Source organism: Glossina fuscipes, unplaced genomic scaffold (assembly GCF_014805625.2).
Source record: "Glossina fuscipes isolate IAEA_lab_2018 unplaced genomic scaffold, Yale_Gfus_2 1, whole genome shotgun sequence".
In the NCBI taxonomy this organism is placed as follows: Eukaryota; Metazoa; Arthropoda; class Insecta; order Diptera; family Glossinidae; genus Glossina; species Glossina fuscipes.
The window spans coordinates 14,303,269-14,318,685 of record NW_023998415.1 but is presented as its reverse complement, the minus strand read 5'-3'; the positions used below and the strand labels follow the sequence as shown (position 1 = coordinate 14,318,685).

The 15,417-nt window shown below is 33.0% G+C and overlaps 1 protein-coding gene across 2 annotated transcripts in view; it reads left to right on the top strand.

The window, feature by feature from the left end:
* Positions 1 to 2,910: 2,910 nt before the first annotated feature.
* LOC119632052 (spermine synthase) overlaps positions 2,911 to 15,417 on the top strand; it is a 26,373-nt gene continuing 13,866 nt past the window's right edge. The window contains exons 1-2 of one of the 2 annotated variants that reach the window (XM_038024741.1): positions 2,911 to 3,262; positions 10,124 to 10,235. In XM_038024741.1, coding sequence (XP_037880669.1) covers positions 2,981 to 3,262; positions 10,124 to 10,235 — 394 coding nt within the window. In that variant the 5' untranslated portion in view covers positions 2,911 to 2,980. The remainder of the gene's footprint in view (positions 3,263 to 10,123; positions 10,236 to 15,417) is intronic. The other variant, XM_038024742.1, reaches the window with a different exon arrangement.

Sequence of the window (15,417 nt, the reverse complement as noted above, 5' to 3'; positions counted from 1 at the left end):
AATGAAATGTAAATAAAATACGTCTACCTGAAATTGAAAATGTAAATTCAAGAGGTTTTTTTTATTTAATATTTTAAATAAATAAAAAAATAATATTATAAAAAATGTCCTTCTTTCTATGAAATTTGAACGCCTATATCTGTGAACGAATCGACCAAGTTGTGCGAATCAATGAAATACTGAATAATGAATGACTTCCTTCTTGAGAAAGAAAGCTTCTTACATTTATTTAGATTTAGTTTCAGAAGATTCATAGACCACCATGCAACTAAATTATTCAAGTCACTTTGAAGCTGATGTGATTGCGATCCTACGGAAAAGGAAAAGAACAGTTCTAAGTAGCTGCCTTGAGGTACGCCAGACGTTACGGGGAATTCATTCGCGGTGATGAGATTAAACAAGACCCCGAACCATCTATAGTGCAGATAAGAGCTTATCCATTTCACTAAATAGAAATGGACGCTAGAGGCTTGGAATTTAAAGATAAGTAAGTTATGGTTAACCAAATCAAACGCCTTGCTTAAATTAGTATAAATGACATTAGTGCGAGAACCACTAGAAAAGACCTTGAAAACGTGAGAACTAAACACTAACAGATTGGTGATAGTAGGTCTTCCTTTTCGAAAGCCATGTTGAAATAGAGAAATATACGATTTGATGGCAAAGGCCAAATGCTGAGTAACAATTCGCTCGGACAATTTAGGTAAGACACTCAACTTGGCGATGCCTCTGTAGCTCTCTACAAGTTGTCTACGTCCACTTTCGTAAATAGGAAAAACGTAACAAGTCTTCCAGCACAAAAGGAAAGCACCTAAATTCAAGGACTTGTTAAAAATCTTTGAGATAACAGCGCGTTGTTCACCAGCACAAGATATAAGTACACATGGCGGAGGTCCAGGCAAACAACTATATTTTAGAGAGCTCAACCCTTCAAAAACGTCATTTTTAGAAGTAACCACATTAGGAATTGAAACCGAATTAGTAATGGGATATGGGTAGTTTACAGATAAATTGGAGTTAGCCGTCGAAAACTTTCGTCGGAAGTATTCAGCAAACAGGTTTGAGGTTTCAAAATCATCCGAGGACTCAGCGTCATAGAAAGAGACATGCGAGGGATTTATGGAGGTTTTTCTTTTGGAATTAACAGACTTAAAAAAGTATTTAGGATTAGCGAAAAAGGAGGATTTTGTAAACTGAAGGTATCTGCAATAATACTGGTTGAGAAAATTAAATCTATACTTTGCAGCTGAATAAGCGAAATAGTCGCAAGCAGAGCCACTTTTCGAAAATTTTTTGAACAACTTGTTTCTCCTATTCTTGTAATATTTATTGTCTTATTAAGCCACGAGGGACACTTGCTTCAAGGTTGGAGCTGCTTGATGTTGATTTTATGGAAATCATAATATTTATTTGAAAAAGTTTGATTTGGAACGTTAGAACAATTCAACGAGCCATCATGCTTGTGATGAAAGGAAATACGCATTGCTGGATGATAAGGATCCTCAGGTAAATTAATAGGCAAATCAATTCACACTAAGTAGGGGAAATTGGCAAAGCAAAGATCAAGTAGTATACTATTACAATTAGAAGTACGGCTGTATTGATCTATATTATGATCAAGTAATTCGTTAAAGAACACAACAGTAACACTAAGTGTCTTGAGGCAAATTGAAGTCATCCAACGCTATGACTATGTCGGCAAGTTTAGACACCTTGGTCACTTCACAAATGAGGGCGGCCTGTTTCTTATTAATGGAGATATCCGAATTTGGGGGAACATAGGAGCAGGTTACATACAGCGTTTCAGTAGAAATTTTCGCTCGAATGGCAATAAATTCAACGTTGGGAGTAGAAGGAAATTCAATTGAATAGAACGGAACTGCCGAAGTGGCAACTACAACACCACCACCAATGCAATTCAATCGGTCCTTTCTGAAAACGTGGAACGAATTATGGAAAAGTTCCGACGAATGTAGATCAGGCTTTAATGAAGTTTCAGTGAAGGCGAAAGAGGAAAATTCCGTGTTCACTGAATTTAGGAAAGTAGAACGAATTTGTGAATTTAGGCCCCGAACATTTTGATAAATGAGAGTTAGTGAGCCTGAAGGAATATTTAGTTTTCTGAGGGAGTAACTGCTACTGCAATAGTATTAAGGGCTCGACCGCGAGGGATAGATTCGTCAACTAAAGATCTAACTGGCCACAATAGTTTATTTAATAACATTTCCATGTTTTCATTCGGAACTAGCACTTTAAAAGACGACATTGCTCTAGACAGGGATGGTGCCAATTTAAAAATGCTAACGCGCTTTAAATTGACGGATGGGACATTCGTCAGCAGATAACTTTTTATGTTATCCACAGATTTGTCAAGTGCCAGTCTTGACACAAATATTGCCTTTCTAGGAGAAATTGTAGTCGAGCAAATGTCATCTCTACTACCTCTACCTCTTTTTTAAAATTATTTAAATTCTCGTACATTATTTTTTCCTTCTATTCTTCTTTGTTTTTCCACTAACAGTAGTAAAACATAAAAATTATCAGCTGCCGTTTGCCGAGACGACGTGTTGTATCAAGTGTGAATGAAATGTGAATGAATTAAATAATAAAAATTAAAAATTATTTTTTACTTTGAAATGGTTTAATCGCGCTTACTGACGAATAATAAACGAAATTTGCTTTACCATATGTTTTAGTATCAGGTGTTTCAGCTCAATAAATACAGATGTGTTTTATGTCTACTCAACAAATAAACAACCGAAAATTTTATTGCCATCTCTGCGTTTTATGTGTATTATATATGTAATGTATTATATATATTTTAAATGGATTAGGTTTTATTACTACTTTCTTATACGCGTTTGTACGCCTAGTTTGATAGACGGGAGTGTGTTTAAATATATTTGCGTGGAGAACTAAAACAAAAAAAGGAATTACAGAAAATCTATAAAATAGCGGAAGAAATAAAAGCATTGTAAACATGGCTGCACAAACAATTTTGTTCGATTTTACGGTAGACAAAGAACGTACAACGGATGCTAAAGAACGCCAAGAAATTGCTAAATTGTTACGCCAAGAATTAGAGCACATTTTTCCACAGTTGAATTTAATGTATCAAATGCCCATGGAGCATGGTTATTATTGTGTTTTATCTGAAAATCAAGACACCATTATAACAATGCGTATCTTTCAACAAGGTTTGGTTACAATTAATGTGGAATACTATTTGGAGAATGGCAAAGAGCCATTAATGTCATTTGATGTAAGTATAATTACTGAAACATTAAAGTAATAATTAGTTGGTTTTATTATTTTTTATAATTATTTTATATTATCAATTAAATGATTTTCTTTTTAATTTTTTACACTTTTATTATTTTATAATTTAAATGATTTTCTTTTTTTAGTATACATACGTATGCACATATATATATTTATTTTAATTATATATTTATTTGTGCTTTCTTTTGTTTCAACCTTGCCAAGCTTCCTGTTTTTTGCTAAGAAGAAGGAGGAGGTTTTTGGTGAAGGTTATATCTTGCTTTTTTAGTCTTTCGTTGTTGTTGTATTGTATATCTTTGGTTAGTGCTTATATTATATCCATTAAGCCACATTATTCAGATATACATTTCAAAGCACTCTAGCTACTGCATACAGGCGCTTACGCCTATTGAAAGGGTGTCAAGTTCACACTGTAAAACCGCTCCTCCCCTTGACAACACTTTTATTCAAATGCTTGCTTTCCTTTTCCTTTAATTCTGCTGTGATTTGTCTTTAATTTGAACATGTGTGTAGTCTTCGTGTTTGCGTTATTTTTTGTACCGGTAGACATTTGTTTGTGCTTTTTCCAGTATACGGCTTACTAAGCAACAATTAAATACCCTACAGCGCTACACTTAATATGACGTTTTCTATTTTTTTCGTGATGAAATACCAAAAATTACTGAAGCGAAGCTAGCCCACTGTAGCTAGCCCTCATTTTAGCAAAGACAAAAATGTGGGCTATCTTCACTCCTGAGTAACCACATTTTTATGGTTCGGGTCCTCGCTAAAATGTCTCTACTGACTTACAATTTATTGCGAAATGAATAACAATAAGGTAAAATAAGTATTAAAATTAAATAATCTTAGCGAACGTGCACATATAAAATATACTGAGTCGCTAGTTACGAACGCAAAACCAAAACTGCTTAGTTATTGCTAGTAAATCTCATGCAAAAGTACGTTACAAACACTGAAAGAATGCAATGTTAAAATCGTGTTATAACCATTCTTAGACTACAGATTCTTGATATGTCGTGAAAAATGCTAGAATCTATCAGAAAAACCTAACTTCATTGCCCTGTATAGGGTCCGCTCCATGTTCACAAGACTAAACTAAATTGTGGAGAAGATTTATAAGCTGAATCCGTCTTTTTTAAGCCTTCTCTAGGCCCGTATAATGCATACATATTTGTTCACGTAATGAAATATACAAGGGTGTATACGCGTGCTTATAACCATAAAGTGAATTTATTTAAAATATCTTGAATTTGACAGAGCCGCAACATCAATCTATGACAATCATATTATTGTTTTTATGAGAACGGATAGGTCAAAAAAAAAAAAAAATATTTCAATTGGTGCGAGATTTCATCAAATAAGTTAAGCAGCGTCACAAAGATAAGCAAGATGTCCATAGAATAGCATTGTTATATAATATCCTATATGGAATTTGTTAAATAGTATTTCAGATAATAAAACTAAAAAAAAATAAAAAAAACAAATCGCTAGACTGTCACTGATCATTATGATGAAGTAAAAACTTCTTTCCTAAAAATCCTTCCCGATTATCAGCGTCCCCGCACGTATAAGTAACATCCCACGTGTATCTGGTCGTAAAAAAAAGCCAAAAACGAAACTAACTAACTAAAGTATTTTTGAATGAATGTGTTAAAGAAGTAATTCAAAAATAGTCTCACAATACATATTGGATTTACGCAAATGAAAAGTGATTAATTCTTTTTCACTGTAATATAACTATTTTTTCTTCCTTTTGTTTATGCAGAAGAAAACACATTTTTAAACACAAAACTTAATTGCTGATAATAAAATGCTCATTATACTGCTTATGGGTATATAGGATTGCTTGGAAATAAAAAAAATTCCTTTTTAATCTCATTAATCGTGTAATGGTTGAAAGGTACGCTTCATAGGAAAGTTCAAGCGTACTTTCGAATTGTACGATGGGTACATCTTACTTACGCCCCGAGCAAGCTAAACAATTCCGCATTTTATGGTTTTTATGACGTTTTAAAAAATTTGGCATATTCATAAGCTAAATGGACTGATGACTCGGCTTTTTATACCCTATACCATTTGTCGTATGCGGAATATTAGATTTGTGCGGACGTAAGTTGCACCCAGAAAGGGTTAGGGTAGATCCACTTCTTATTATACCGATCCTTTTCGGAATCGATACATACTGGTTTGTCATGCTTCGACCCAAGGAAGAACACTATTAAAAATGGCTCGGATGAGTCAGTTTTTTCGACCATTCCCCATATAACGGTATATTTTAATAAGCAAGGAAAAAAGCTGCAATTTTTAAAATATTTCGACAAAACTCGCTATGCAATAGTATTTTGGCATTCTAAATTGGTACGAACATTTTGGTTGGACTGGGGCAATTTCTTGAAACCTCTCTTATATAACGGTTCCAACGAAAATTGCATTTTTAATATGGTAAATTGGTTCATAATACGAAATTAACAAAGAAGTTAACCCTGCCGAATTTAGACCGCGTAAGCCAACTTTTTGGATAACACTGCCTCTAAAATTTCTCAAGAAGTGTAAACCGTTATATGAAAATTAGTCACATTGATTATAATTTAGCACATAACTTAACGGTATGTCTATTTTTTCGACTTTAACATATAAAGCGATTATCACGAAAGGCAAGCCCTTACATATACCTAGAGAGAAAATCTATTTTCTAGTTTTATATGACATGATGTTTTTGAATTCCTCCAATATCCGAGCTTTCATGAAAATTCTGACTTTGCACGAACCCAATGTGCAATTTTTGATTTATTGTCCGTACTAAGCGAAATGGTGTAAAGTATCTAATGGTTGGCTTTACCCGAATACTACTTCCGACTTGTTTTTACTAATTTCGCGAAAGCAAACCATTGTCAAATTTCGTAATATATTTATACAAGATTCGTGCAAGAAGGCACCTTCGTCTAATAAATTTCACCATCACCTTAACATCAGTGTGTCTGAAACTCCGCGCCTGTTGATATTTAATTTGTGATAACATTTTTACGATATTGGAACGAAGTTCAGAGTTCAAGTGGTTAACACCGAAAATCGATTGTTTTTGCTTTGATATGACTGCCTCCTCATGATTTGAGTTTGATGACAACATTCAGTGTGCTGGTACTACCATCCCTGTGTGCCACAAAAGGTGGCCCTGCTAACCTCTTTCCGTCTATTATAAGTCACATCACTTTCACCTTTTTGGTAAATAATAAATATCTCATTCTTTCTAGAATAGCCACAATAAAAATGGAGCAATAAATATGAGTAGTATGAGATAGCGTGTTTGTTTTATTTATTTCCTAATACATACGTCAACATTTTATTTTTTATGTATGTTTGTTTCTTTATATTTTTATACTTTTTTACGCAAAAAATTCACCTAAAATAAACTACTAGCTCAATTAGATCGACTTTTCGAAAAAAATATTACAGAAAATATTATGACTAAAGTATTGCACTATATATCCAGCCTCGTCCGTACGGCTAACAAGTGTTAATTTGTTTTTTATATCCATTTATTCTATATCTCTCTCTAAGGAGACAGTGACACAAGCGGGTCCCACCCCTAATTTCTAAGAGCAAAAAGCAGGAATTGTTTTTGAATGGATTCTGTCGAATCCACTTCATATGTGTAGGAAGGTCACGAAACAGAGACATATTCAAGCCGGCAAAGGCATAGTACTTATCGATTCCATGCATATCCACTAGGCTGCGGCCACCTCTCTCCCTATCTTGTTCTCCTCTCCTCCTGCATTTTTTCTCCTCCGTCATCCTGTTGCATGAATAGATGACGTCCACCGGATGATAGGTTATATAAAAAAAAAATTATAATATCCGTTTAACCAAGCTCAAGTGTAGCCTTTTCAAGAATGGGTTTGCCAAGCTTTCGATGCATTAAGATATGGTAGTATAAATAGTGAAGGTTCTAAGCGGATGTCTCGAGGAGAGAGATGATGGAATTAAAAAGTAGTTTGCTTGACGTATTATGAAGTAGTATCTGTGTATCATATGAAAAACCTGGAAAATATCGCAGGAAAACATTAAAAGGTTCGTAATGGTCGATGTCACTTTTATTTTCCTTGCATGCTAAAATGGAGAAAAAACCAAATTTTATAGCGAAAGGTAATTGTGCAAACAAATTTATTGGTGAAATAGAATAAAGGACTCTGCTCTCCCAGCGCAAAATGAAAATACCTGGTTCCAGAGAAAGATTCTGATATAACATCATTAGTTCATTAAAACATGATTTGCGTATACGTGATGAAATGCCATCTGGCCCTGAATCACAACTCTATTGTAATGACTTTAAACTAGCTTTTAATCGTAAAGCTCTCAGTCGGTCGTATCTAGATTTTCTTTTTTTTTTTTTGGAATTGTTCAATTGTTGAGATTTATTCTTTTTCTTAAAATATTTTTAATTTTTAATTTTGTTTACATGATTTTGCAATTTTTATTTTGCCTTAGCTTATTCAAAGTGTCTTTCACCCTTTCTTTCTACTCGATTGCATAATTTTCCAACCAATTCAAGTTCAGTGCACATTTTTTTATTTCATTATGCATAACTTTTGTCGTTATGGCTTTCAGTTTGTTTACGTTTCTTATCAATTCGCTTGATAAGTAAATCATGCCGACCAAACCGTAAACTTTATATGCATAATTTAGTTTGCTGTGGCATTATTTATTTATTTTTTTTTTTATTTCGTGCATCACATCTATTTTATATATGTACTTGCGATCGCGGTATGACTTTCCGTGTCGATTTCTATGGATTCGTTTACGGTAATCACATTTTATGTACAGTAAGAAATATGTGAATGAAAAAATTTGTTAATCCTAGTCGGACCCTGTTGAGCCTCCAAAAGCTCATTTGAACTTTCCACGTCATATTCTTAATTATTTGACATTGCATTTCCAAGAAGTTCGATTCACTTAAAATTAACAATTAAGATTAAAAGCATAATCTCCGTAATTTTATAGTTAGTATGATATCTAAACTAATTCTTTTGTTTTTTCTAACGAATGTTACTACAATCAGTTTTGCAGTTAGAAAAGACTTCCCTATTTCGGACAGGAAGGACTTAATCGGTCTAAAATATGAGAAAGAGACGCGCTGGGGAGCTATGAATATCATTGCAGAACTATGATCGCAATAGCATCCCTTTAATACTTTCTTTAAGAACTCTGAACTAAACCAAAGTTTATGCGGAGTTGTAATGTCTGTTGTAAACATTCTGCTAGACGTAAAGATAAAGTAATCGCTTTTAAGTTTGGCAGAAGTATTCGAGGCTCTTGCACCAGAAGCTGGTGTTAAGAACGGGTTAAATCGGTCAAAGGATACGCCTTCAGTGCGCTATAAAGTGAGAACACCTCTGATTTCTGGGCTTTTTTGGTCGTTACTTATAAACTACAATGGACGTGTGATAAAAATGTCCACGTCTATGTCACAATAATGAAAACAATCACCCACGTCCGTTCCAGCTTAGAGACTATGAAAATTTAACTTTTTCGTTGTTTTTTTTTTAGGTTAAACGTTGTAGATATAAAAGATTCGGTCGCAGCCAAGTATAATTTTCTTACTTGTTTTATTTTTAAAGATTTTTTTTATTTTTACATATAATTCGAAACCAAGCAAATAAAAACACTATGATGGGCCACGGCCCACCATTAAATGCCCTGCCTCGCCCTACAGTTATTCAATAAACGACATTTCAAAATAAGTTTTTATTTGGGAAGTGTACGCAGAAATGATTCAATTCGAACCATTGTTAATAGCGTCCGTCTTTGAGCGAAAATACATCAACGTATTACATTTTCTCAAAGTATTTGAAAAAGTGCAGCCTACGGATTGAACACAACAAAATAAGACGGACAGACGGACAGGCAAGCTCATATCGGTATAAAAATATGTGGGTCTATCTCGAGCTTTATTGGATGTTGCGTACATCCGCAATAAACTTAATATACCTTTGTACCACCAATGCCATTCCAATTTTTTCCATGAATTTTCAATTCCCAAGAAGAAGTATCTATCCAGCGATGCTAATCACATAACCATATGACTACTTTTTTGATTCCCTCAATACAACACAGAGCTATTACACATGTTGGGCCTGCATAATAGCTGACGGCTTGCGATAAATTCGATGCCAGAAAATGGAAAATATCAGCTGAATTCTGGGTGAAACCTTGACGAGAGTGGGATTTATTATTAATTAAAATTAAAAATCAGAGCTTATTAGATAACACTTTCTGTCAAAAATATATTTCCCTACACTTTTCGTCTCATCACCAAGTGAGTGCTGTTGCCAAATACCAAAGTCAATAATGAACCAAGAGTGCTTTTATATATATATATATATATATATATATGCTTTTCGTTTTTGATTCAACCATCATCTATCAGCGTAATTAATCACATTGGGTAGTATGTTAAAATAAAAAAGGAAATTTCAAAATAATCTGTGGGTATCTATAACATTAGAAATGTTGAGATTAAAAAAAAACAAAAAAAAAAAATCATTAAATCTTTTTAAAATTTTTCTATAAAAGCATAGAAATCATTGTTAATTCTTGGCATACACATATAAGCAAGCATATACATACATATCTCATCATATAATCAGAGTAATATGTAAATGTTCGTTCGTTCGTTCGTTCACACGTGTATTCATTTATAGAAACAAAAATCTTATTCAACTTTTTTTTTTTTTCCTTAAATTCAACTATCGTTTTGTGATTTTTTTCTTTATTCTTGGACTTCTAATATTTTATGATGACATATGTAAACATATATGTGTGTTGTTGTATGTGTGTATTACAGACCATGCGAGCAATGGAACTGATATTACGACAAAAATTAAATTCAGATCGTTCCAAGTATTTGCCGCCCATCAAACGTGGTGGCTACATTGATATCTACATGACTAGCTCAGGTTAGATAATAAATTACTCATGTTTTTATTCAAATATTTTCAAATACACCAGCATCACAACAAACAAATTTAATTAATTAGTTGAAGACCCTATATATATATTTTTTTTTTCTTACAAAAATTATTCATCCAAAAGCATTTAAAAAAACAAAAAATGTATGAATTCTTGTTTGGTTTTTTCTTTTTCTCAAACTCGTATCAAACTCGTTCAGCTAGCAAAACGCTTTTTAAATAAATTTGCCAGTAAATCCCTTTAAATTCAACTAAATCTGAACCTGATTTCTCTTACTCAATATTATGATTGTAAATAATTTTAAATTAAGGGAAAATTAAATTAAATATATTTTTATTTATTTAGACTAAATAACAATGTGTTGTTGTTAAGCATGTTTCTTATGTTGTGCTTGTGTAACGATTTTCAAGTTAAATCATCCCAGCAATTGTTCTTCATAAAAGCATATTTGATCATCACATTAAAAATTTTTGCATATTCATCACTGTGTGATCGCATATTAAGTTAATCCTTGGGAAAATGGTATATACCACCGAAGGTCCCAGTTTCGTGTAATTTATGATTCATTTATTGCAGCGATAACGTGTTTTTTTGTAGTAACCTTTGGCAAAATGAAAAAAGAAAAAAAACATCAAAAGTCATTTCAGATACCCGACAAGTTACTCGAGGAAACTAGAAGAGTTGTCCTAAAAAAAATGCATCTTTCTGAACGGGAAAGGCCTTTTTCGAATAAATTCATTTGAAAACTCTGTGCTATGAGTAATAATAATGAGAGAGTTCAGAATGGTGAGGCTCCGCATCTCTCAATTTTTTTCGTGGCAAACTTTTGTATCCGATCTAGTGATGCGGCAATGAATTTATAAGTTGGTTCATGATTTCGAAGATAATGCCTCGAATTAGTCGTCATCTTCTTCTTCGCTGCACTCTTTGATATGTTCTTTTACAGCAAAACAAACGCCTCGCTTTTCATTATTTTTAAGAGGACACACCTACATATTTCACTGTTCATATGAAAAATCTACTAAAGTGAAATAAAACTCTTCATATTTTTACTGCAAGTACTATATCACCTTGGGATTTTCAGAGATGATTTTGAACGGTGCTGCCATATGTAAGAACGTTGTGTGGGCTTTATGGAAGTTAGATTTTTACAATTTTTTTTTCTGGCATAGAACCGAAACGTACACTTTGCACTTATTTTTCTATCCACATTTGTTAAACTGTTCTGAAAAGATTAGTAATGATGGGAGTTAATGAAGACTTGGAGGTAATAAAACATTATGCCTTTTTAAAAGAAAAGACGATAACAAGACAAGTAAAAAAATGTTGAAGAAGCCTTGGATAAGCCAGTTAGTTACTATAATGTCATAAAAATGGTAGCTTCCGCGTTGTCATTAAAATACAAAATTCTTCTTAGCATTTTTATTAGTTACTACGCTATAATAAGCAACAACAACAAATGCGATTAAGAGAACACATACCGCAAAACCTTTGACAAACATTTTCGCAAACCCTATGATTTTCTAAATTTGAAATCAAAAATTAATTTTATAAAAAAGTCTTTCTGAAATGAACTTTTATTTAAATGAATTAAAATGTGGAAAATAAATAATAAGTGACCACAACTTTTATGTATAGTGACTGGGACACAATATTCATTTTAACTTTTCAGTTCACTTAAAGGGTAACAGCCACTGTAAACTTTTTAGAAAAGCATTTGCTTTTTCTTTGACTTAGCGATTGCGCTGAACCAATGTAAAAAAAAATTAAAAATATGCAGCATTCCCCTCAAATAAATTTTTTTCTCTGAAATGTCGACCTCTATCTTTAAAAATAATATTCTCTAACTTTTTAACTTTTGCTCACAAAATATATAGTAATTCTAAAAAATGTCTACATGTTTTAATGGCTGTAGATTAAATTCTTTTTTTTTTGGGGGGAATTCAAATTTGCCGAAGTTATACGATGTACCGCGTTTCAATGAAACGTGCCTTGCAGCACCGGCTGTGGTATTGCCATTTTTTAAATATATTTTTTCTTCGATAATACTACTCAGTCAGCTTTCTTGTCATCCAAAAAGAGTTTGTTTTTTCTGGTTGTTGCAGTGGCATTAATTAAAAAAAAATTGTCAAGTTTTAAGATAAACAAAAATAAATATTATTAATTAAAAAAAAAAAAAAAAATTGTTTTTTCTATATAATTTCCTCTTTCTATCTATTGCAATTGAAAGTATTATTTTCGTTTTGATATTTGTGAATGCTCCATTGTTACAAGACTTCTTCTCAATTTTCACAATGTCTTTTACTAGATAGTGTACTACTGCTTCATTTTCATACGATTGAATGTCTACATTTGAATTCCCCAATTTGAATGGATTTGTCTCTGTTTTGGCACTTCAGCCAGCATATTCTTCCTTCACTCTGAATGATTTCTTCAAGTAAATATATAATAATTTGATCCTTTGGATGTGGATAGGTGTCCATGGAGTTGATTCGTATTAACATATCCTGGAATTCGTCGATGGCATTTCACATTCGCGCACACAATCGGAATTCGTTCATCGGTATCAAATTGTGGAGGATTTTTAAACTTACACAATCACGTAAAAGCGTGATCTTCCCCTATTCTGAAGTTCAATTGATGACCAGCGATCTTTCAAACATCCATCGAAAACTATAATGTTATTATTTGGAAATGTAATGTGAGGCTTGGCACGAGGCGAGAAATTTCAACTAACAATCCGTGGACCTTGTTCGACTAATTGCTGAACTAAACATTTGTCTAAATTACAATAGGTTTTCGTCAGGTCCTTTATCAGCTGCTAACAATTCTGTCCGTATGTATCTGGGTTCTTTTATTGCTGTGCGACGTGGAGATAGAAATCTTCAAAAGATACTACTCTCCTGCACGATTCGCCTTTCACGGCGATTGAAACTACCCTCCACATACACATTTCTTCTACCTCTATTCGCCGCGAAACCACTGTTAGATATTTCTGCGCGGAGACTGGTCGCATTTACTTCTCTTCGTTTGATGAGCCCTAGTGGACTATCCTACTGGCTTCTATTTCCTTTTCTCTCCATCCGCTGCCTTGTACCTCGAATTTTGAACAGCTAAAGATTACACGCTCGGCGTCCTCTACCATTCCCCCGCAATTCAGCTATATTGGTGAGTGATCGTGACCGAATCTTAACAGATAGCTTCGCAACTGGGCACGATCGGTCGAAAATTCCGCGATGTAGTAATTTATCTTCACCTATCGTCTTTTGCAGTTATCTTGTCGCATTCTACTCACAAATTCCAGTTATTTAATACTCATATATTAAAGGGATTGTTCAGAAAAACGTAAGCCATCACTGTGTAGTGGCTGCTATTTTGAACATGCAGAAAATTTGAATGTGCAAAGCTCCATTGTCATCGAGAAATATACGATAAGAGTAATTAAAGTTGTGCAGAAAATTTCAAAATGGAAGTATGTATGTAGAATTGTTTGGTATATCGAGTGGAGGATTCCGTGCTGACAAAAGAGCAAGTTAAGTAAAAGTAATTTTTTATCAAAAGTAAATATTCATAGCATTTTTTCATCTAAGCACTTCTTTGGTTTGGCAAGTTTTTCTTTATGTGTTCCTAGTTTTCTTTCCACAATTTTTTTTTTTTTTTTCTTATCTTTCATAATCTTCCTTCTAATAATAGCTATTTTTCTATTCACTATTGGCATGACTGTTTTAATCCGCAAAGCAAAAGCTTTGCATCATTTATGCAGCTGTACAGAGCTGAAACAATTCAGTGGAGAATTGCGTTTTTACTGCGATTTGTATATAGAATGCGACAAAAACACCACTCTCCGTATTGTTTATATTGCATTATTGACATTCGGCTAAGGAACTAAGCTCAAGTGTAAACTGTATTTATTTATTCGAACTGTACGTTAAGAGTCTACAAAAAATTTACTTTTTCTAATTAGATGATAAAAATAAAAATTGCTGTATGTGATATACCCGTTAACTGTCCGGCATTCTTTATAAAAAAAAATATATATATATATATATCGAAAATATCCAAATATTGCCAAATATGTGACCAAAGTAGCGGTTCGTATGGAGACTGTTTTAGATTTTTATTCACTTTCACACGATCTGACCTCATTCATTGGGAACGTTGACAAGGAAAAATTCCGTAAAATCAATAGCATATAGAATATAACTAGATTTTCTATACTATTACAAAAGTTTTACCTCGAAGAACGCATAAAGTATATCTATTCTTTATTAGTGTTAACGACTGAATCGTCTCTGTCACTTTGTCTCAAGAAGTAGTTTGGTCTACAATTTTTTTTTTTTTCGTCACTGGCCATAATTACTAAAAATTGCACATGTCCCTCTTGTTTCGAAATTGTGAGCTTTAAACGGTAAAACTTTTATTAAGACAGCTCTTACGGTTGCAGCATAAACGTTTCCCAGCGAAAATCGTCAAACCAATCTCATAACTGTTAAATAATAAAATAATTAATGCTGAATAAGTAAATATGATTTTTAGAAGGGTATGAAGATGAATTCGAATTTAATTAGCAGAGACGCCTACCATTTCTGTTAACAAAACTCTGCTAAATAATTACAATTGAGATATAGTTGGATTTGAAAGCCTACTCCGTCCATATTAAAAAAAGGAAAATATTTTTGTGGATATCTCATGAATCTATATTAAAATACCTTTCAAACAAAGTAAACAAATTCAAATTCCGCCTATAGGAGCTATTTTTAACGCAACTGAAATTTGGTTTGAAATTTGGTATGTTAGCGGAAAATGGATATGGGATAACAGGCAAATTTGAGACTCTTGTATGACCAAACTAGAAAATGTCTCTCATATTCACCTATATCACGTAAATCTATATAAAAGTACCTGTCGAATGGGCAAAAAAATTCAGTCCTCTCTTTCGGGAGTTATTTTTAACAATTTTTTGATATTTGGTATGTTAGCGAAAAATGGGTGTAAGTATAGTATAGTACTAGTATAGTACAGTAGAGTATAGTAAGTTATATCACATTATGCAGTATATACACTAAACTCTAGCACAGTACAACATATACTAGTACTAGAAATTATTGTACTACAGTATAGTGTATTTTGTACTGAAAATTATTGTACTACAGTACAGTACTGGAATAT